The following is a 20,587-nucleotide window of genomic DNA, read 5'->3' as shown; positions in this document are numbered from 1 at the left end:
GGTCTTCCCATGGTGGCATCATCTTTTTGACTATCCCTATCTTTTTTTTCAGAACCAGGTCACCTGGCCTAAAGTCTCTGTGCTTTACTTTCCTGTTATGGCTGTTCGCGAGCGTTTGCTGGTAAGATGCGAGCCTTACCGCTGCTGCGTCTCTTTTTTCTTCCAGCAAATCGAGGTTAAACCTTAGCATACTGTCATTATGCTCACGGTTCCATGGCAAGCTTCGAACAGTCGAAACTAAGTGCTCGACTGGTATAACTGCCTCGGTTCCATATGCCATGGTGAATGGGTTTTCTCACTGGAACCACCCTTGCCAATGTTTCTCCAGAACCCGAGGCGCTACATGCTAGCCTGTCGGCATCTTCGTTATACTCCCTTGGAATTTGAATGAATTCAATTTTTTCAAAGCTTTTCACTTCCCGCATAACAACAGAACGATATGCTTCCATCATTTCATCCTTGGTTTCATACTCACCCCTCACCTGTCGAACGACTAACTGTGAGTCACTAAAAACATTCAAATTCCTGACCTTAAGTTCTTTGGCAAGCTTTATTCCTGCCAGCAACGCTTCATACTCTGCCTCATTGTTCGTGGCTGCGAATTCAAGCCGAAGCGCTTGGCTTAAGGCTGTACCTTTTGGCGTCTGCAATTTGATCCCAATGCCTGCACCCATCTGATTTGAGGATCCATAAACGAAGAGTTTCCATAAGCACTTACAAAGATCCTCCTCCACGTCCTCTGAATCACATTCTAGTAAAAAATCTGCCACCGCCTGCCCTTTGACTGCTGTTCTAGGTTCGTATGTGATATCAAATGAGCTTAACTCTATAGCCCACTTCGTCATTCTTCCGGAGAGATCTGGTTTGTGCAGGATTATTCTGATAGGGAAAGTGGTTAGAACGATAATAGAATGGGATTCAAAATAATGCCTGAGCTTTCTTTTCGCATGCACTAGCGAGAGTATCATCCGCTCTGCCTTTGAATAACGTCTTTCGGCCTCAGTCATTGTCTTGCTAACATAGAACACTGGATATTGCTTCCCTTCTGCATAGCGGACCAGAACGCCACTTGTCGCGATGCTGGACACTCCGAGATACAAAAACAGTTTTTTGCCTGATTCTGGAGCTGACAGTACCGGAAGGTTCTGCATATATTTTTTCAGAGCAGTTAACGCTAGGCGTTGTTCATCTCCCCAAACCTGCCTGCCGTGGCTCCGGATTGTGTCAAAAAATGGTTTGCATCGATCTGACAATTTGGAAATGAAACGGCTCAATGCAGCAATCCGTCCCGTAAGTGTTTGCACTTCTTTGATTGTCGTTGGCTCGACATTCTTAGTCAGAGCATCTGCTTGGGCAGGGCTTGCCTCGATGCCTCTAAGGTTAACCACGTGCCCTAGGAATTGGCCTGAACTTACACCGAACGAGCACTTGGTCGGATTGAGCTTCATTCCATATCGCCGCAAAACATCAAACACGCCTCGAAGATGCTGCACATGATCAGCTTTCTTCTTACTTTTGACCACCATATCATCAATGTAAGCCTCCACTGTCTTCCCTATTTGTTCCTTAAAAATCTTGCTAATAAGTCTTTGGTAAGTTGCACCGGCGTTTTTTAGTCCGAACAGCATAACTTTGTAGCAATACGTCCCGCGTTCAGTAACGAAAGAAGTTTTTTCTTCATCAGTGGGGTCCATGGGGATCTGATTATAACCCGAATAAGCATCTAAAAAGGTCAAGCGTTCATATCCAGTAGTTGCATCCACCATCTGATCAATCTTTGGCAGCGGGAAGCTATCCTTCGGACAAGCTTTGTTTAAATTGGTAAAATCAATGCATACGCGCCATTTCCCATTTTTCTTTTACACAACGACCACATTCGATAGCCAGTCGGGGTAGTACACTTCTCTTACGAACCCCGCATCAAGAAGTTATCAACTTCCTCGGCAATAATTCGGTTGCGCTCGAGGGCAAACCGTCGATGCTTCTGCTTTACAGGTTTTGCATTGGGGTTAACGTTCAAAGAATGACAGGATACCGAAGGATCGATCCCGGGCATGTCTAGGTGACTCCATGCGAACACATCTGCATTTTGAGACAAAAAATCAACTAATTCATGCTTTTCCTCCTCAACGAGTCTCTCCCCTACTCTGGTTGTTCGTTCTGGTCGAAACTGATCGATCTGCACATCAAGTAGGGGTTCTTCAGTCAAGCCTACTGGTTCCTTCTCTCCATTCTGCTTGGAGGGAAGCTCCTGTAATTGCTATCTCGGACTTACTGAACGAATGTGAGCTTTCCCCTTTTCGGCATGTTTCATCGTTACAGAGTAACATTCTTTTGCTGCAACTTGGTCTCCATGAATGTCAATCACTTTGGTTCCATCCGGTGCCAGGCATCTCATTACCTGATGCAGAGTGGAAGGAACACCTCGAACTCTGTGGATCCACCCTCTGCCCATCAGAAGATTATAAGAGGGATGAATTTCAACAACTACAAAAGTTTCCATCAAAACCCTCTCGGCAGCATGTACTGCTACCTCCACCGTGCCGACGGGCTCCACTCGCTTTCCATCAAACCCTAATAATGGATTCCCGGTGGATTTCAGCTGTTCCTGTTTGATCTCGAGCCGATCGAATGTATCTTTGGCATGATGTTCGCACTACTTCCAGGGTCAATTAGAACTCTGCGCACCAAGCATTTGGTCACTGTCAAACTTACGACCAGAGGGTCCTCATGAGGGGTCTGAACACACAACAAGTCTGTTGCGTCAAACTTTATCTGCGTTGATGCGCTCTGCTGGTGCAGAGTGTTTACATTGCCTATCCTTCTCTTCATCCGTGCCTAACGAAGGCGTGTTCGAAGCAGTTCATCTGATTCCTCAGCAGGTTCTGGCCGACCGTGAATTGCATTAATTACTCGAACTGGTTGTGTGTTGTGAGAATTCGACTTCTGATTCTTCTTCACATGCTCCATTGGCCGGTTCTGCTCTACCGCTGGTCCTTGAATATAACTTGCGAACTCCCCTCTGGCTATCAGCGTCTCTACCTGTCTCCTTAGGTTCCTGTATTCGTTAGTCTGGTGGCCAAAATCAGAATGAAATGCACAGTGTTTAGACTGATCCCTCTGTTCCAGAGGTTGTCTGATTGGTAAAGGAGGTCGGAACTTATCTTTATTTTCTTGGAACAGTCTTGCTAGGGTAACTTTCAATGGAGTGATCAGCTCTTCCTCTCTGGGCCTCTTCTCGGATTTCCACGAGGAGCGTTTGCTACCTCTTCTTCTTCCAAGCGCACAAATCCATCGGCTCTTTCGTTAAGTTCATCCATAGTCTTCGGCGTGTTGACCACCAAGCTTGTGTGGAATAGGGTGCCACGATTCATGGCCAGTATGAATGCCTGAACTGCCGTTGAAGGGTGACATTCGATAACCATGCTTTTGGTAAGGTTAAACTTGGTTAGGAAAGCCTGGAGACGCTCTTCAGCGTGTTGCTTCATTGTGAATAAGCTCGAAATATCTTTCGCTGGACGCTTGTTTCCATAGTATTGGCTTATGAACCAATCGCACAGGCTTCGGAAACTATCCACCGAACCCCTCGGCAGGTTCTTGAACCAATTCAGAGCTGGTTCGGCCAAACTCGTAGGAAAGCACTTGAACATCAAAGAATCATTCTCAGTGTTCAGAGCCATTTTCAGCTAGATGTGATACACTTGATCGATCGGATCAGTCGTTCCGTCGAATAGAATGAAAACGGGCATGGAAAATTTCTTCGGACTCGGAGCATTCAGAATCTCATCGGTGAACGGTGAATCCACCGTTCGAGCTGCTGAACGGAGTGCTTCATTTTCCCTCTGGAACCCCGCGGCTGCTCTCTGGTCTACTGATCTCCTTTCTGAGCTGTGATAGTCGAACGTCGTCATGGAAGACCGATAGGTCGGATCGAATGATCTATCCTCAATGAAGTCCTTGCGCCATGGAGGCATAGCTTTCTGACGAATCAACTATGTCGCTTCACCTTGGCTGAGCATTTCTTGATGTGGATCAAAAGTCATTGCTTCGTTTCGCCTGATCTGCTCACGCCGTGGATCCACGTGAGTCGATCCTTCACGATCATCCATACGACGAAGTTTTGGCGGCAAACCGTCTCGCCGGATTTCCTCGTGGTGAGGATCTACTAGATTGTTTCCAACCTCCTCACCGTGATGTGCTGCATCGGTACGTGCACCTTCTTTTCCTACCGGGAGTGGTCGTGGAATTACTGGAGCTTCCCGACGCTACATTTCATTCCTTAGATCCGCATTTTCTCTCCGGAGAGCTTCGATCATGTTCATCAACTCATCAAGTTTCACTTGCTGGACGTTCTCAACCGTATTAGAGTTGTCACCCCCTATCATGATTCCGGATCGAAGCAAAGGCATGAATTACGAACTTCGAAACAGATCTAAGCTTTACCGATGTAAACTCTGCTAGATCTGGGCTTAACTTCACCGAATCGTGATCGCTGTTTGTTAGATCTAAACTTTTCTAGCTTCAAACTCGTCGGATCTGACTGCAACTGAGCAAATCACAATTGCGTCATTCCAAAGCAAATGCCTCAGAATCCACAATAAGCAAGAATTCTCTCGGAACAGACTACAATCTCACTGATCTGGATTCAACTTCCAGAAATCACACTGCGTATTCATAAACTCGATTGAACTAATATGGTACTGATCGGGCTCGAATTGATTTTCGTCCTCGCTTCCCACAGACGGCGCCAATTGAAGATACAAGATTTCGTTTCTTCTCTCTCTCTCTCTGGCCTTTTTTCCACTTTCCACCCGTCATGATCTATTTATAGGCCATGACCTTTTTTGCAGTTAACCAATTACATTGGGCTTATATCCGAAAGCTCTCTTCCTTCTGGGCTGGGTCTTGCAATGGGCTTGACCTTCCTCGGTGGACCCCCCAGGTTCGGCCCATTCCAGGGTGCTTTGGCATGGATCCTACTTCAATCATTCGACCCGATCTCGTTTCCGCGATCCATATCCGGCCCATGCCACTTGCCGCATCCTCACATACATATTTGTATTTTATTATGGTAAGTTATATATATTTATGCGCTCGATGTTCCCTTTTTTGCCTCTTTCTCAGTTCTGTAATATCTCAACACTTTTGATTCATGAACAAAATGTTTTATCTCACTATTATGTAAATAGGAGTTGCTTCCAGCTAATGAATGGTAGTGACAAATATTCAGTAACACTGCAACCGAGCAACACTGATTAGAGACCGGACTGTTTGATTCTCGAGAAAATTGCATATATATATATAAAATAAAAATAAATAAATAAATAAAATCGTTCTTTAGGCAGGATGATTTCGTGTTTTGTATCTTCAGTTATGAGAAAATTGGACCAAAAGTTCAAGAATTTGTGATACTTTTGCTTTACTTATTAGCAAATTTAGATGTTTTCTTTTGGGTGGAATATATTAAAGTTGTGTTATATTGGACAAGGGTATTTTTTTTTTTTTGTTTTTTTTTTTTTGTTTTTTGGGGAAATTAAAGGAATTGGGGAACGTTGACGGTAAAGAAAAGTGATAATTCTACAATTAAATAACTGTGAAAGCTGGTTTGATACAAACTTTTTTTTTTTTTCAGCAAAAGATTTTAGAAAGTGAAGAATTGAAAAAAGAAAAAAAGAAAAAGAAAAATAAAAAATAAAAAAATTCACCAAACCTGTTCACATTTTCTTAGCAACCGAACAGAGCTGGAGATGGCAAATTCCCCATCCTCACCCCACCCTAACCCGTTTAGGGCGGATTTGGGGACCCTTTTATGCAAACGGGATGGGAACGGGGGTAATTTTTGAAAACCCGGCGAGGTAAGGACAAGAAAGGGATAGGGTAAACACGTCCCACTTTGCCATTTAGAGTGTATATTTATTAAAATACCTTTATATATTATGATATATTAATAAATTATATTAAGTATATATAAACATATTTCTAAAAATAAGAAAAATTATGTATTAAAAAAAGTATAGTGTATTTTAAACGGGGATGGGATTGCGGGGCGAGAGGGCAGGGCGGGGCGGGTACGGAGATTAAAGTGAAATTTCAAACGGAGATGGGAGCGAGAATAGAGATGAAAAAAATTACTAAAAATGAGAATAGAGAATGAGATTCCCGCCCCGCCCAGCCCATTGCCATCCCTAACAGAGCAGAATGGTAGGTTTGTAACTATTTGAACTTTTTGTAATTTATTCGCCTTATTTTGACATTTGATCAGGCACGGACCTGGTTAAGGGTCTTGGATTTTTTTCTATTTGCATGATCATCTATACTTTTTGTTAAAATTTAAATAACCCCACTCAATTTGTAAATTTTTTAAATATGTCCTCTCTCAATTGATAAAAATACCACATTTTACATTTTTGCCCTCACAACAAAAAATGAAGGCATTTATCCTGCTTTTGTGTCGGAAGAATTATACTTATGTTGCATTTTAGAGTACCAAATCAACATATTGGACGAAAGATCTTGTAGTCGGTACTTTATGGCCTCCGAAAATATAGGATTTAAGTATAGAATTCAAGTCCTATAACAGTAAAAAGTGAGTTTGTATTAATTTTTTGCCAATATATATATATATATATATATATATTGGAATTAAAATTAGATTTAGTTCAAAATTTCTTTGAACTACATTCCCTTCAACTTGAAGGGGTTGATCTGAACCAAATTTTAAATGAGTTGGGATGATAAAAGAACAATGTGTGAATATATATGGGGTGGAACAAAATTTAAAATAAAATTATTTTTGTACTGAATAGTTGTAGTAAATTGTTAGATTTATTTTTTTAATTAATTAATTATGTAATAAATAAGGAAGTGAAATTCTTCATTTAGTTGTATTTGGTATACATTAGTTAATTAAAAATTAAATTTTTTCTATTAAACAATTCAAATTTAAAACAGCATGAAACAAGTTTTGTCATCAATACATCTCTAAATTTGTAAATATAAGTAAATAATTTGTTTTCCCAATTTTTCAAGTTGTGTAATTGAAATGGCAGGGTAATAAAAATTAAAATAAAACAAAACTTACCAGAAACGGTAGAATTTAATAAAGAACGAGTTCGTCTATGATGTGCTTTTAGGTTCGCACTACAGTGAAATTTCTGATGTGAGCTGAAGTACAGAACGTCGACCGGAGCTCCGGTCGACTCAGTCAATTCCATCCTACGCCGTCCGACCGGTGAATACACTCCCTTTCTTTCAGTTTTTCTCTTTATAGCTCTCTCTGCTCACACATTTTCTCTGGCTTCTTTTAATTTATGTACTTTTGAGAGGCTAGGTTTCCGATTGGAGTTAAATCGCATCTGAATTGGGGCAAAACCGGAGCTCTATCTGCGGTATTCTCTCTCTATACGCGCGCGCACACACTCCCACTGACATGCATGTGCAGATTTTGAATACTCTGTCATACTATTTTGTTTATTTTGAAAGAAAATTTAAATTGATTCTGCTTTATAGATAACATATCTACTGTTGTTGATCCATATTTCAGGTTTTCCTTTTTCTTCATAAAATTTGAGTAATTGGGTACATATTATATATATATATATAAAAGAAAATTCATTGGTATTTTAACCAATTAAATCTTGATTTAAAACGTAGCAAATGAGTCACTTGAACCTAATTGCCCGAAATAATGCTAAACTCTATTGTTTTCTTGATAGGAGGAAGGAAAATTGGATGGAAGGATTATTCTAGGGAAGGGAAGTTGGTTGGGTCGGGTGGAAGGAAAGAAAAATGGAGGTTACTTACTCCTTTAGCGAACTATTGAGAACTTAAAGTTCCATTTAAATTGAAGGATTTCAATGAATGGATTTAGGTTCAGTGGTGTAAGAAATATAGCTTGATCAGTTTGAGAGGATTTTAAATGAATGGATTTAAGAGAAATAACAATATATAAGGAGTATCCTCACCTTGAACTTCAGAATCCAACTTTCAATGGTCAAACTTTTGCGTAAACTCAAACCCCTTGATTTGAAAGCCATTCATTTATCTAAATGAACCGTTAGTGGTGCTCACTTGTCTCAGTATTGCTTAGTCATAGGGATAGGGTTGAATTGTGTTGTCGAATCTACAAATTATCTTGTGTTAATAAAATAACCAATGAGATTATGGGTACGTGCCACTCTCTTGGAAATGCAACTTGTTATATCTAAAGGGTAATGCAAAAGTGAACCAAGATAAAATTATCCTCCTCTTTCTAGCATGGTAGACTAATTTAGCTCCTCTTGCTTCAAAGTTTTGTTATCCTCTTGATTGAGGAGTCATCCTGAGTTTGAACAGCATAGATCATATTGACATGACCAAGTTATATAGAAGTAAACAGGATATGTTTGAAAAATATTGTTTTCACACACCTTGGATGTTTCAATATCAAATTATTAGCGTGCTTCGATCACATAAAGAATACAACATTCTAATAAATCTTATACATTCAGGGTGATATCCTTTTTTCCCCAAGTAAGTTGTCTTGATGACAAGGATGATATCCCTTGTCAAACTAATAAAGCATATCTTTACTTTGCCGAGCAAAGATTCCTGATCCATAAGTAGAATGCATCATGTCAGCCAATAGTGGGAACTGCAAAAATGCAAATAATGTTACTGGAATAGCAGTAGCTAGTGCCACGGGGATGACAATCCATGCCAGTTGATTGCCAAGTAGAACGAAAAAGGTTGCACTAAAAGCAATAAGCATTGATGCTATAGAGAAGAAGAGGGTTGTAAGACCAATAATCATCCTATTTGGTAAGGAGCCGAGGAAATCTTTTTCGGCATATCGTGACGTGAGGATGGATAAAAACATCAATATAGAAGTGACTGAAGAGAAAAGGCCAGATGCATCTGATATGGCAAAAATTATGAATGACTTGGCTTTAAGAAAAATGGGGGTGCCTTTGTTACTGTTTCCTCCCGGTACTGTGAAAATTGCCGCAAACATCACTGTGGTAATAAGCGTAGCGACAACCATGCATGATGAGGCAGTATCCTTCATCCACTTCTGTCCTTCTATGACCAATTTCTTATGCTCCTCGGTAAATAACATTCGGGGTGTTTCACCTTTTGTGTTTTTCATCTTTCTGTATAATGGTAGGACATTCTTCTCCACTTCCTTTTTTTTCTTTGGAGAGGAATAAAACATTAGAAAAAGAAAAATGCATTTTAATGGAAAATAAAGATTAAAAAATGTTATGAAACACAAACTAACGATTACCTTAAACCATAATAATTCTCGTTGCATCTGAAGTGCGGCACCGGAGACAATATTAAGTCAATCTGAAGAAGCCAACTTTCCAGCCAAGTGTAGCATGTTATTATCTTGTGCATCTCTATAAACAGCAATTAAATCCTTATGTGCTCCTATGCCATAAATAAGTTTGAATATCTTTTCTTGGCGATGCACAACTGCAATATGAAAGATGCTTCGGCTTTCCTCATCTACTTTCCAAATTAGATCAGGATAGGAGCGAATAAGCTCAACAATAAACTCAAAGTTTCCAAACTCTACGGCAATAAATAATGGTCGCGAAGGGCTTCTAAGTAAGTCCCCCATATGTGAGAGATCCAATAACAGAACTTGTTCCCAAAGACACTTGAGCAACTTTAGGGCTTGCATGCTTACTAATTTTTCCTCTCGAACATCCTTCGTTCCTAGAGTCGGAACTAAAGCTAAGTAAGTCGATGACCAAGTGAAGATGTAGAAAAGAAATCCAATGAAATCAAATTTGTTAAATAGTTTTATTATGTTTGTAATGTCTTGTAAAAGATTTTGATCAAGATTGCGAAGTCTATCAACATGAATACCAGAATCACATAGACTCCCAAGGTCTGTACTCTCTATCTTTACTTGGACAAGCTAGAGGTGTTGCCAGATGCATCAGGTGTTTGCATGTGGATCCCTTCAAGACAAATAAAGTTCAGTTTTATTTTCTGTATACAAACTAATGATTTAGATTATCCAATGTTACTCAAATTTATGGAAGTTCTCCATTCTTTCACCCATTCATATTCCTATTGTCCAAGTTGTTTAGTAAAACCTACTCTCTTGAACTAACTTCTTACCAATGGTGTCAAGCATCATATTGGACTTTTTTTTTTCTTCTACATTTTAATCTCAAGTATGAAAAAGAATTTATTTTTCTACGGTAAAAACACCAAAACGTAAATTACAAAAAGATTTCTGATCCAAAATGTTAAAACTCCTTGGCATACTGATTGACTTATATCTCAGGGAAATCAACATTGTAACTATCCCAAACTATTTTAGAGCCAAAGGTAGGTGAGCCTAATGTCGCTTGCTAAGAAATCAAGCTTGCAATTCAAGCTAAAACTTAAATTGATTTAGCATGGTGAACAACCTTGCTATTGAGCCATGATGGTAGCCCAGCGGTGGCAGAACATTCACAATAGATGTGACATAATGAATCTTAGTTGTGTAAAGCATTATGATGATTATAAGTGTAGCAAGAATATGAATTCACAAGAAAATGAAAAAACTAACATGAATATATACGTCTCTGCCAGATTCCTAGTTGACTTGTGCCAGAAAATGCACCAGGCTTTCAAGCTAAAACATGAAGGGCTGTCTCACCATTTGAATCCCGCTGAATGGCTAATTCTGGTCGGGGATGGAGTATTTCCAAAGCTACATCTAAGAATAACAGGACAGAGTTGATTAGGTTGTTCAAAGTAGTTTCTTCAATATGAAAGCATTGAAAGTAGAATGTAGCCTTACCATACATATCAGAACTGATGGTAGCAAGTAGTAGTGCGATGTAGTCTTCCTTTGTTAGATCTTTATCATCAGTGCCTGTGTATAGAAATTGCACCATGTCCCTATAACCTAATAGAGCAGCCATGTGGAGTGCTGTAACTACCTTTCTACCTCTCACTGCGGGTAAGTTCGTGTTCTTTTTCACCATCATCTCTGCAATCCTTGTAATTCCTGATGCAGCAGCAAAACAAAGTGCTGTATTGTCAGAGTAGTTTTGCAATGCTACATCATTTGTATCCATCAATTCGACCAACTCCCCCACAAACTCGGTCTGTTTGGCCCCAGCTGCAATGTGAAGGGTTGTTTCCCCACCTTTTGTGATCCTAGCAGATAGTGCACCTGGATGCAACCTGATAAATTCTTTAGCGCTGTTCCAATCACCTGTGAGTGCAGCCTGGTATAATGGCACATACATGGTAAGATTTGTGGTTGGTTTAGCCCCTGTTGGTTATACAAGCAAGACAATCAAGTCATGACTTAATGCGAGTGATATTAACAAACATAGCAAGTTTCTACCCAATGTTACTGAGAAACTGCATCTGTGTATTAAGAAATTTCAGTATAAGATTAAATTCAAGGATAAATTGCATTTGGCCTTTTACATTAACAAACTTACACAATGTACCCCTTAGTTTTCGAAAATTACTTTGACCTCCCTTGTTTGTTGACTCTTTACCATTGTGCCCTTATTTTTCTTAACATTGTTTTAATTGGGAAGTCAAGGAAAACTAAAAAGACTAAAGTAGCCTTTTTAAAAGATCAAATTTAATCAAATTTTCCATATGAACCATTTTTTATTTCTTACATCTCTCTCTCTCTCTCAAATTAAATATAACTCAACCCTTATACATGCATACATATGAACACCCATACATGGGTAACCCTAATCCTACCTACCTCCTTTTCAATCTCTCTCTCTCGTCTACTAGTTCTCACTCTCCTTGGTCTGCCCTACCTACCTCCTTTTCAATTTCTTTCTCTTGTCTACCAGTTCTCTCTCTCCTCGGTTTGTCGCTTTGAAGGCTTTTGTATAGCCTCCATAACAATCACAATTTGAGAATTGTATCATAGACATAAGTTCAAATATTGTATAATTCTGAATTTGGTTTAATGGACACATGCCAAAACCACATTCAAGATTGGCCTTCGTCTCTGAAAGTTACAAGCAGAATTCTAAAAGGGTGGCTTTTCTGGTTTTGAAGCTTCCAATTCAACTATCCATTATGTAATTTTTATAAGCAGCAAGGATTGACACATGGTTCAGTAATCATTGGCATTTTAACAAACCATGTATCGTTGTAAATATTGGCAAAACCATGTGTTTTGCTTTAAGTTTTCTCAACATAAAATTTCTTTAGCGTGAAGGTCAATCACAATTGAACTCATTTTGGTTGTGACAGTATAGATTGTTTGACGGTGTTAGAACATTTATATGTATATTTGTATTTATGTTGGGGTTCTATTGTAATTAGATATAGGGTTTGTGGCCATTATGTAAATAGGCCTTTCTTTTATTGTATATATACCTTATTATGTTTTAGGGTTGAAAGATATGAAGTAGAGGGCAGCGCCTCTAATATGTTCTCTCTCTCTGTATCATCCATCTACTCTCTCACTCTATCATCTCTCTCTATAGTCTTGCATTTTCACATGGTATCAGAGCGTAGATCCGGCCATTGATGTTGCTACCGCGGTGCTAGGGTGTGTACTAGCTCGTGAAGGGATCGCTGTTCGTTTTTCGATCCGGCCACTCTTGGACGTGTTTTTTCTTTTCTCTTCATCGACGACCACTCTTGGACTGTCGGTGAAGAGTTTGCAGTGTGAAGATCTCTCCGTTTGCTGACGCCTGTGGTTGTCGTGTGTAGTCGTCGTTGTGACTGTTTTTGTGGTCGGTTGCTTCGTTTAGAACTGAGAGGGCTTTGTTGTCTTCCCTTGGTTGTTAATTGATTTATGGTTGGGGCTTCGCCTTATGGAGGTCTCGGATCCTTGTTCGTTTGTTGACATCAGCAGATTGTGGTCCTTGCTGGCGCTGATTACGAAGGAGAATGGGAGTGTTTGGTTGCAGGCACAAAGTTATTCCAGATTAGGTTAGGCTATCCCAATCCAGGTTCATTTAAACCGGTTTTGTAAAGATCCGGTTCAAGATAAACCCAGATCGGCAGACCTGGCCCGTTTTTAGACCCGGGTTTGGTTCGACCCTATTTCCCTGATCCGAGTCAGTTCTACTATGCTCTCTTTCTTCCTGCATTCTGCTTCTGTTTTTTTTTTTTTTTTTTTTCGTGGCATTAAATCCATGTTGGAATCTTCAACTGCTGCTTCTGGGTTTACTGGAATTCAATCTCCTGCAACACATGTTGATCATGTCGGGCTCCAAATTACAACTATGAAATTAAGTAATTCCAATTACTTACTATGGGCTCAAGCAATGAAGATCTCTTTAGGCGCCCGACAAAAGCTGAAGTTTCTTACATATGATCCTCCATCTAAAACATCAGCAACATATGATGATTGGGAAACTGATAACTATATGGTTATGTCTTAGTTGTGGAACAGTATGGAACCTTCCATTGCATCCACTTTTATGTTTGTCAACACTGCAAAGGGAATATGTGATGCAATTAAAGAAACCTACTCTATGGACATGAATGTTTCTCGCATATAGTCACTATATGAGAAGATATTCCAATCTCGGCAATCTGACCCCTCTGGTCCAAGCATCGGTGAGTATTACAGTATTTTCAAAAGCTTGTTAAATGAGTTGAATCAGTAGCATCCCTTGACAACTCGTCTTGAGGTTCTCAAGCGACAACGTGAAGAATTTTCTGTCTCCATTTTTCTTGCTTGATTGTACCCTAGCCTTCAAAATATTCAGGATCAAATCCTTGCTGGTGATGGAAGACTCCTATCTTTGGGTAACATTTATGCCCGATTGCTTCGGTTTTTAGAACAACAATCACATGGGAAGTCTACTGGGAAAGAAAATTTAGTTATGATGATTCCTCCTATCTCTCCCCGATTCTCTAGAAGCCGTGATACTCCTAGTAGCAACAGAGGGTATGGAGGAAATTTGAGTGGTTCTCGTGGCGGTGTTGGCTGTGATAGAGCTCATAGTCACCGTGGTCGTGGACGTATTGATACTTGCTTCTGCAGTCACTATCGGGGTACTAACCATTCTGTTTAGAACTGTTGGGCTCTTCATGGGAAACCAGCATGGGCAAATCAAGTAGTGTCTTCCTCTGACATTGCTGGGTCTCATCCCTCTCTTCGCCAGACTTCTGTGTTGCCATCACCTGCATCTACTAGTGACAGCGTGACACTATCACGAGCTGAGTTCGATGCCTTGGTCAACCGGGAACATCCTAACTCTACTGATGTGGTTAGCTTTGCGCAATCAAGTAATATTGCATGCTTGTCCGATTTACAGACTTCAACATCCCCTTGGGTTATTGACTCTAGAGCTTCTACCCATCTCACAGGTGATGAATCTCTAATTGTCTAATTTTCAAAAGTCTAGTTCCTCATCTTTTGTTACTCTGGCTGATGGGAGAACATGCTCCAGGAACAATTAAACTAACCCAATTCCATTTCTTTATCTTATGTGCAATTGGTTCCAAAATTTCCCTTTAATTTATTATCTGTAAGTAAACTGACTCAAGCACTAAATTGTTTTGTCACATTTTATCCTTCGTTTTGTGTCTTTCAGGACCTCAACACGAAGAAGACGATTGGTGGGGGCATTAACAGAAATGGCTTATACTATTTGGATTGCAAACCTTCCATTATTGATCTATATTCCCAGATGTCTATATACCAGTGGCATTATAGGTTAGGTCATCCTTCGTTGCGATATTTGAAGTCTTCATTACCTTTCCTTGAGTCGAAGTCTACTTTAAATTGTGAGTCTTATCAGCTGGGTAAGCACCATAGAGTGCCTTTCCCTCCTCGTATTGTTAATCGTCGGTCTTCTTTATTTGAGTTGGTGCATACGGGCATTTAGGGTCCTGCTCGTCACACTAGTCATTCAGGTTTTTCTTATTTTGTTACCTTTGTTGATGACTATTCAAGGATGACTTGGTTGTTTTTAATGAAAGACCGTTCTGAACTTTTTTTCATATTTCAATTATTTTTAAAAGAAATTGAGGTCCAATTTGGTTGTGTTATAAAAACCTTGTAATCTGATAATGCTATGGAATGTCAAAGGCGTTATTTCTAGTTTTTGTGACACTCGTGGTATCTTGCACCAAACTTCTTGTTCTTATACTCCCCAACAAAATGGCGTAGCCGAACGGAAAAATAGGCATTTAATTGAAATAGCTCGGACATTAATGATCCATATGCATATTCCAAAGGCATTTTGGGGTGATGCTATTTTAACTTCTTGTTATTTAATTAATCGTATGCCATCTTCTGTTCTTAATTGGAAATGCCCTTATTCCTTTGTTTTTCCTACTCGGCCGTTATTTGCATTGCCGCCTCGTGTTTTTGGGTGTGTGTGTTTTGCTCACATATTACGCCCTGGCACTGATAAATTGTCTCCTCGTGCCATTAAATGTGTCTTTATTGGGTACTCTTGAACTCAAAAGGGTTATAAATGTTGGGATCCTAGCACTCGTAGTGCTTTTGTGTGCATGGACGTTACCTTTTTCGAGGACACTCCTTATTTTTCTTCACATGGTTCGTCTTTAGATACCGAGTTATTGTTTTCGTTGCCTGTTGTGTCACATTCATCACCCTGTGACCCACCATAACCACTTCCATTGCCGCCGCCACCTCAAGTGCCACAGCCACTTCAAGTGAATAGTCAACGATCACAAGTAGCACCCCCCCCCCCCCCAACTGTCTACTTCTATTGAGGCTCCTGCTACTGATGATCTTCCTATTGCGCTGCGTAAAGGTATTTGCTCTTGTGTCACTGCACTCCCCATTTTCTTGTTTTTAATCCACGTTATCTGCAACTGTTGTTCCGAAGACTGTGCAGGATGCTCTGTCTAATGCAGATTGGCGCAAAGCTATGATAGATGAAATGGATGCTCTTCATCATAATAGGACGTGGAACCTTGTTCCCTTACCTCCCGGTTCCAAACCGGTTGGTTATAAGTGGGTATACACTGTTAAATATCTCCATGATGGGTCTGTTGAGCGATTGAAGGCTCACCTTGTTGCAAAGGGATACACTCAAACCAATGGTATTGATTATGATGAGACTTTTTTCCCTATTGCGAATATTTCTTTTATCCGAATCTTTATTTCCATTGCCGCCAATTGTAATTGGCCGTTATTCCAATTAGATGTGAAAAATGCCTTCTTGCATGGTGACTTACATAAAGAGGTTTATATGGAGCAACCACCTGGATTTGTTGCTCAGAGGGAGTCTCGTTATGCTGTATGTCGCCTTAGAAAGGCCTTGTACGGATTGAAACAATCTCCAAGGGCTTGGTCTGGAAAATTCTCCGAGGCGGCACTTTCCTTTGGCCTTAACAGATGCCAGACAGATCATTTGGTTTTTCACCAACATACTAAAACTGGCTTTATATTTCTTGTGGTATATATAGATGATATTGTTATAACAGGTGATAATATTGACGGCATTGCAAAGTTGAAATTGTTCTTGCAAAATCGGTTTCACACTAAGGATTTAGACAAACTCAAATACTTCTTGGGTATTGAGGTTGCTAGATCCAAGGAAGGTATAAGTCTATGTCAAAGGAAATATGTGTTGGACTTATTAAAAGAAACACGTATGTTAGGTAGTCGCCTTGCTGATCCTCCTATGGACCCAAATATAAAATTATTACCTGATGAGGGTGATTTAGTTTACGACCATGGCAGATATCGACGTCTAGTTAGGAAATTAATTTATCTCACTATCACCCGACCTGACATTTCATATGCAGTTAGTGTTGTAAGTCAGTTCATGAGTGCTCCTAGAGTACCACATTGGAATGATGTTCTTCGAATTATTTGATATCTCAAGCAAGCTCCTGGTTTTGGATTACTATATAAATCTAATGGTAATCTCAATATGACAGGTTTTACAGATGCTGACTTGGCTGGATCTCCCTCAGATAGGAGGTCTACTACGGGCTATTGCACATTTGTAGGAGGAAATCTGGTTACGTGGAAAAGTAAGAAACAAACGGTTGTAGCTCGATCTAGTGGCAATGGCTCATACCACTAGTGAGTTGACATGGATACAACATATCCTAGTAGAACTTGGGTTGACAGTTAAAACTCCTATTCCATTATTTTATGATAACCAAACGGCTGTTCACATTGCATCTAATCCCGTATTCCATGAGAGGACCAAGCATATTGAAGTTGATTGTCACTTCATTCGAGAGAAAATATTGAGTGGGAACATCTCTACTCCATTCGTGAAGTCTGAAGATCAATTAGCTGATATGTTTACTAAGGCTCTTGGTCATAATCGGTTAAAAACGATTTGTTCCAAGCTAGAATTATATGATATATATTCTCCAGCTTGAGGGGGAGTGTTAGAATATTTATATTTATATTTGTATTTATGTTGGGGTTGTATTGTAATTAGATATAGGGTTTGTGGTCATTATGTAAATAGGCCTTTCTTGTATTGTATATATACCCTTTTATGTTTTAGGGTTGAAAGATATGAAGTAGAGGGCAGCGCCTCTAATATGTTCTCTCTCTATGTATCATCCATCTACTCTCTCACTCTATCATCTCTCTATAGTTCTGCATTTTCACAGACGAAATTCTTCTTCCCTGGTTTAAGCAAATTAGATTTTATGCTAGTATTGAAATTGAAAGACATTGACACAATGCAGTTAATTATTCTTTTCATTGATTATGAAGGTTGCGCTTTGATGGCAAATTCTAATTTTCCTCATGCTTTCTTGTATAAATGATTGACTAAGTTGTGGTGGGGTCGGTCCACAGTTTTGTGTCTTAGTCCACCGTTGCCGTTCCACATGTCTATCATAACTCTGTTGAAAACTCTACTGAAAGCGCCCTTATGGTTCACCATCACATGAAATCCTTATATATATCGAATATCAACTAACTGAAGGGGGTAGACAATTTTTTAGATAAAAATACCCATTACTGTTTATTGCTCCAATGTGGAAAGCAAAATGCCCTACTGTAGAGATGTAGAACCACGTTTTAGGTTTTATCTGAAGTCTATATTAGTTTCTTTTGTTGTATAGCTCTCTATGTGTTGATTTGCAACTTATTCTGAACATTTTAGTTTATTGTACATACATTTAAGGGCAAAGTATTGAAAACCCCCCTCGACTTGTAGCATTTTCCAATAAAACTCCCCTTGTCTATTTTTTTATCAAAGAAACTCCCTCGACTTGTAATTTTTTTCTAATAAATCTCATTGTCTAATTTTTTACCAAATAACCCCCCTCAACTATATAAAGGGGGTAAAAAGTTGATATTTAGACTAAAATATTATTTTATTTAAAATCTTAATTCTTCTGAACTTCAAAAATTCATATCTCACAAACCGTACATTTAAAAATTATAAATAATATATGCACAGAAAGCTTATAAAATAAGGATTCCGAAAAATATAAGATTTATATAATAAATCTTCATAACCAGAGAAAAATAGGCAATCTAAAAATCTACTCCAACAATCTTATTTTATTTTAAAAAAATACTCGAAATATTTACAAGAAATTTTTTAGAATCATTCATTTACATATGGAGCCGAATGTATAAAAAATTTAGCCCTAACAGAGATCAATTTCTTGAGATATCATATTTTGCGTCAAGCATTTTCATTCTTTTATAGAATCGTCATTTAAAAAAAAAAAAAATGAATATTCGATCTCTATTGGGGCTAAAAAAAATTTATATGTTATGTTCCATATGAAAATGAATAATTTTGAAAATTTTCTTGCAAATAACCCCAGTATTTTATAAAAAATAAAATAAAATAAGATTGTTGCAGTAAATTTTTATATTGTCTTTTTCTCTGGTTATAAAATTTTGTTAAACAAATCTTATATTTCTGGAATTCTTGTTTTATAAGTTTTTCGTTCATATATTATTTGTAATATTTAGATGTATGGGTTGTGAGATATTAATTTTTGAAATTCAGGAAAATTAAAATTTAAATAAAATGACATTTTGGTTCAAATATCTACACTTTTACCCCCTTAGATAATTGAGGGAGGTTCTTTGGTAAAAAATTAAATAAGGGAATTTATTGGAAAAGGCTACAAGTCGAGGGGGGTTCTTTGGTAAAAAAATTAGAGGAGAGGGATTTACTAGAAAACGTTATAAGACGAGGGAGGTTTTTTGTACTTTGCCCTATATTTGATATATGAGAAGATTTCTAGTTTATATGTGATACAATGTTCTGATTGCATCCTATATTAGTATATATAGATGTCTTTATTTTCAGATTTATTCCGGCAGATTAGGCTATGGGATTTTTATTTTCGGTTTGAGGTACGGATGGATCAAGTACCTCACACTAATTGAAATTATGCTGATGGATTCCATTTGCAGTCCTTAATGTTGTAAAAAAATTTGGACAACCTAAATCTAGAAACTCACATCCAAAAATTAGCAACGCTTGTTGGGATAAATTGTACATGAAATTAAAATATTGTAGGTAATTAAGAACTCAAAACATGACACGTTTTTTTATTATTGGATTAAGCTTCTAGTTGTTTGGAAAGAAATTGGTTCGAAATAATCCGTTTTCATACGGATGGCCATGCACTCGGACTAGAATAACTTTAATTAGTATTAGAAAATTTGGCTTTTTGGTTAGGGAATGAATGAATATGAAATAGGCTTTTAACAGTATCATTTTTTCTTACACTCCAGAAAATTAAGCTTCAAAAAATGATTTTTTTATTTTTATTTTTATTTTCTAAATATGCAACATACAACTTTTATTTTTCATTTATATATATTATATATATATATATATAAAAATAAAAAGTTATCTGTTTTTATTAATGCAAAGCGGAGCAATAAAACAATATGGGGTGTTTTTGTTTTAAAAATAAAAGTCTCCCGCTCTCGAATTTATCTCAGCTCCCGTTTTATGTGACTTAGGTTTTAACAAGTGCCGTTAAATTGGTTTTGCAGGGTGAACGAACTAATGGAAAAGAAGAAACTCATAAAAGACAGTGCAAAGGAAAAAAAAAAAATACTTGCCAACTTGTTGAAATGAACTGGGTAATGTTGGCATTGCGACTGCAACATTGGCACTGTGGATGAGCTGAACTGGTGGGGGCATCGGAGGAAGCACATCGACCCAGATTTCTCCATAAATGGCGTCTTTGCATAAAGGTAATTCACCATTTTCTTCTGCCTCTCCAAATTCATATTGGCTAGCTAAGGCAGGTGTGAAATTTCCAATGTCCGCAGATAAAATTAAATGACCACTATTAGCTTGTTTCCGTCATTAGTGTCGGTATGATCAAAACCCAAATTTCTGTTAACTCGGCCTCTCACCAAACAACTTTAATTTCTGTTAACTCGGCCTCTCACCAAACAACTTTATTGTCCTATCTATTTCACCATTAAAGTTGTTTGGTGAGAGGCCGAGTTAACAGAAATTTGGGTTTTGATCATACCGACACTAATGATGGAAACAAGCTAATATATATATATATATACAAGACGATAAGTATTAGAAGTTAAATTAGTAGATACAGAGAGTCGAAATCTGACACTTAATGATTTTATTTATTTATTAATGAAATAAGCTTTATAACTAATAAGTCTCTTTTGCATAATGTCTTAATATTGTTT

General features: G+C 38.3%; 1 protein-coding gene, 1 long non-coding RNA gene and 1 pseudogene across 2 annotated transcripts; 1 reads left to right on the top strand and 2 right to left on the bottom strand.

Annotated features, from left to right (window-relative positions):
• Positions 1–1,906: 1,906 nt before the first annotated feature.
• Positions 1,907–2,832, bottom strand: LOC132276573 (uncharacterized). Its single transcript, XM_059778057.1, has 3 exons — positions 2,661–2,832; positions 2,276–2,574; positions 1,907–2,179 (listed from the first exon to the last, which is right to left on the bottom strand). The coding sequence occupies exons 1-3, from the start codon at positions 2,830–2,832 to the stop codon at positions 1,907–1,909; spliced, it is 744 nt and encodes a 247-aa protein (XP_059634040.1).
• Positions 2,833–7,113: 4,281 nt separating this feature from the next.
• LOC132303881 (uncharacterized) lies at positions 7,114–7,789 on the top strand. Its single transcript, XR_009481423.1, has 2 exons — positions 7,114–7,231; positions 7,326–7,789. It is a non-coding gene; the product is annotated as an uncharacterized LOC132303881 (long non-coding RNA).
• Positions 7,790–8,414: 625 nt separating this feature from the next.
• LOC132276564 (ankyrin repeat-containing protein NPR4-like) lies at positions 8,415–13,073 on the bottom strand (annotated as a pseudogene).
• Positions 13,074–20,587: the final 7,514 nt, after the last annotated feature.

This window comes from Cornus florida, unplaced genomic scaffold (assembly GCF_030987335.1).
Source record: "Cornus florida cultivar Cherokee Brave unplaced genomic scaffold, ASM3098733v1 CherokeeBrave_3.0.0_Hap2_Chr01, whole genome shotgun sequence".
Classification (NCBI taxonomy): domain Eukaryota; kingdom Viridiplantae; phylum Streptophyta; class Magnoliopsida; order Cornales; family Cornaceae; genus Cornus; species Cornus florida.
The sequence above is the reverse complement of the archived record's forward strand: the minus strand, read 5'-3'. Positions and strand labels throughout refer to the sequence as shown.

Excerpts from the sequence above, each read along its gene's own strand:
- LOC132276573 (XM_059778057.1), bottom strand. The coding sequence starts at position 2,832 with ATGAAGAGAAGGATAGGCAATGTAAACACTCTGCACCAGCAGAGCGCA. Across the intron at positions 2,575-2,660 it reads AGTTCTAATTGACCCTGGAA|GGTTTGATGGAAAGCGAGTG; the intron begins GTAGTGCGAACA and ends ATCCATTATTAG. Across the intron at positions 2,180-2,275 it reads GGAAAGCTCACATTCGTTCA|ATCGATCAGTTTCGACCAGA; the intron begins GTAAGTCCGAGA and ends CTTGATGTGCAG.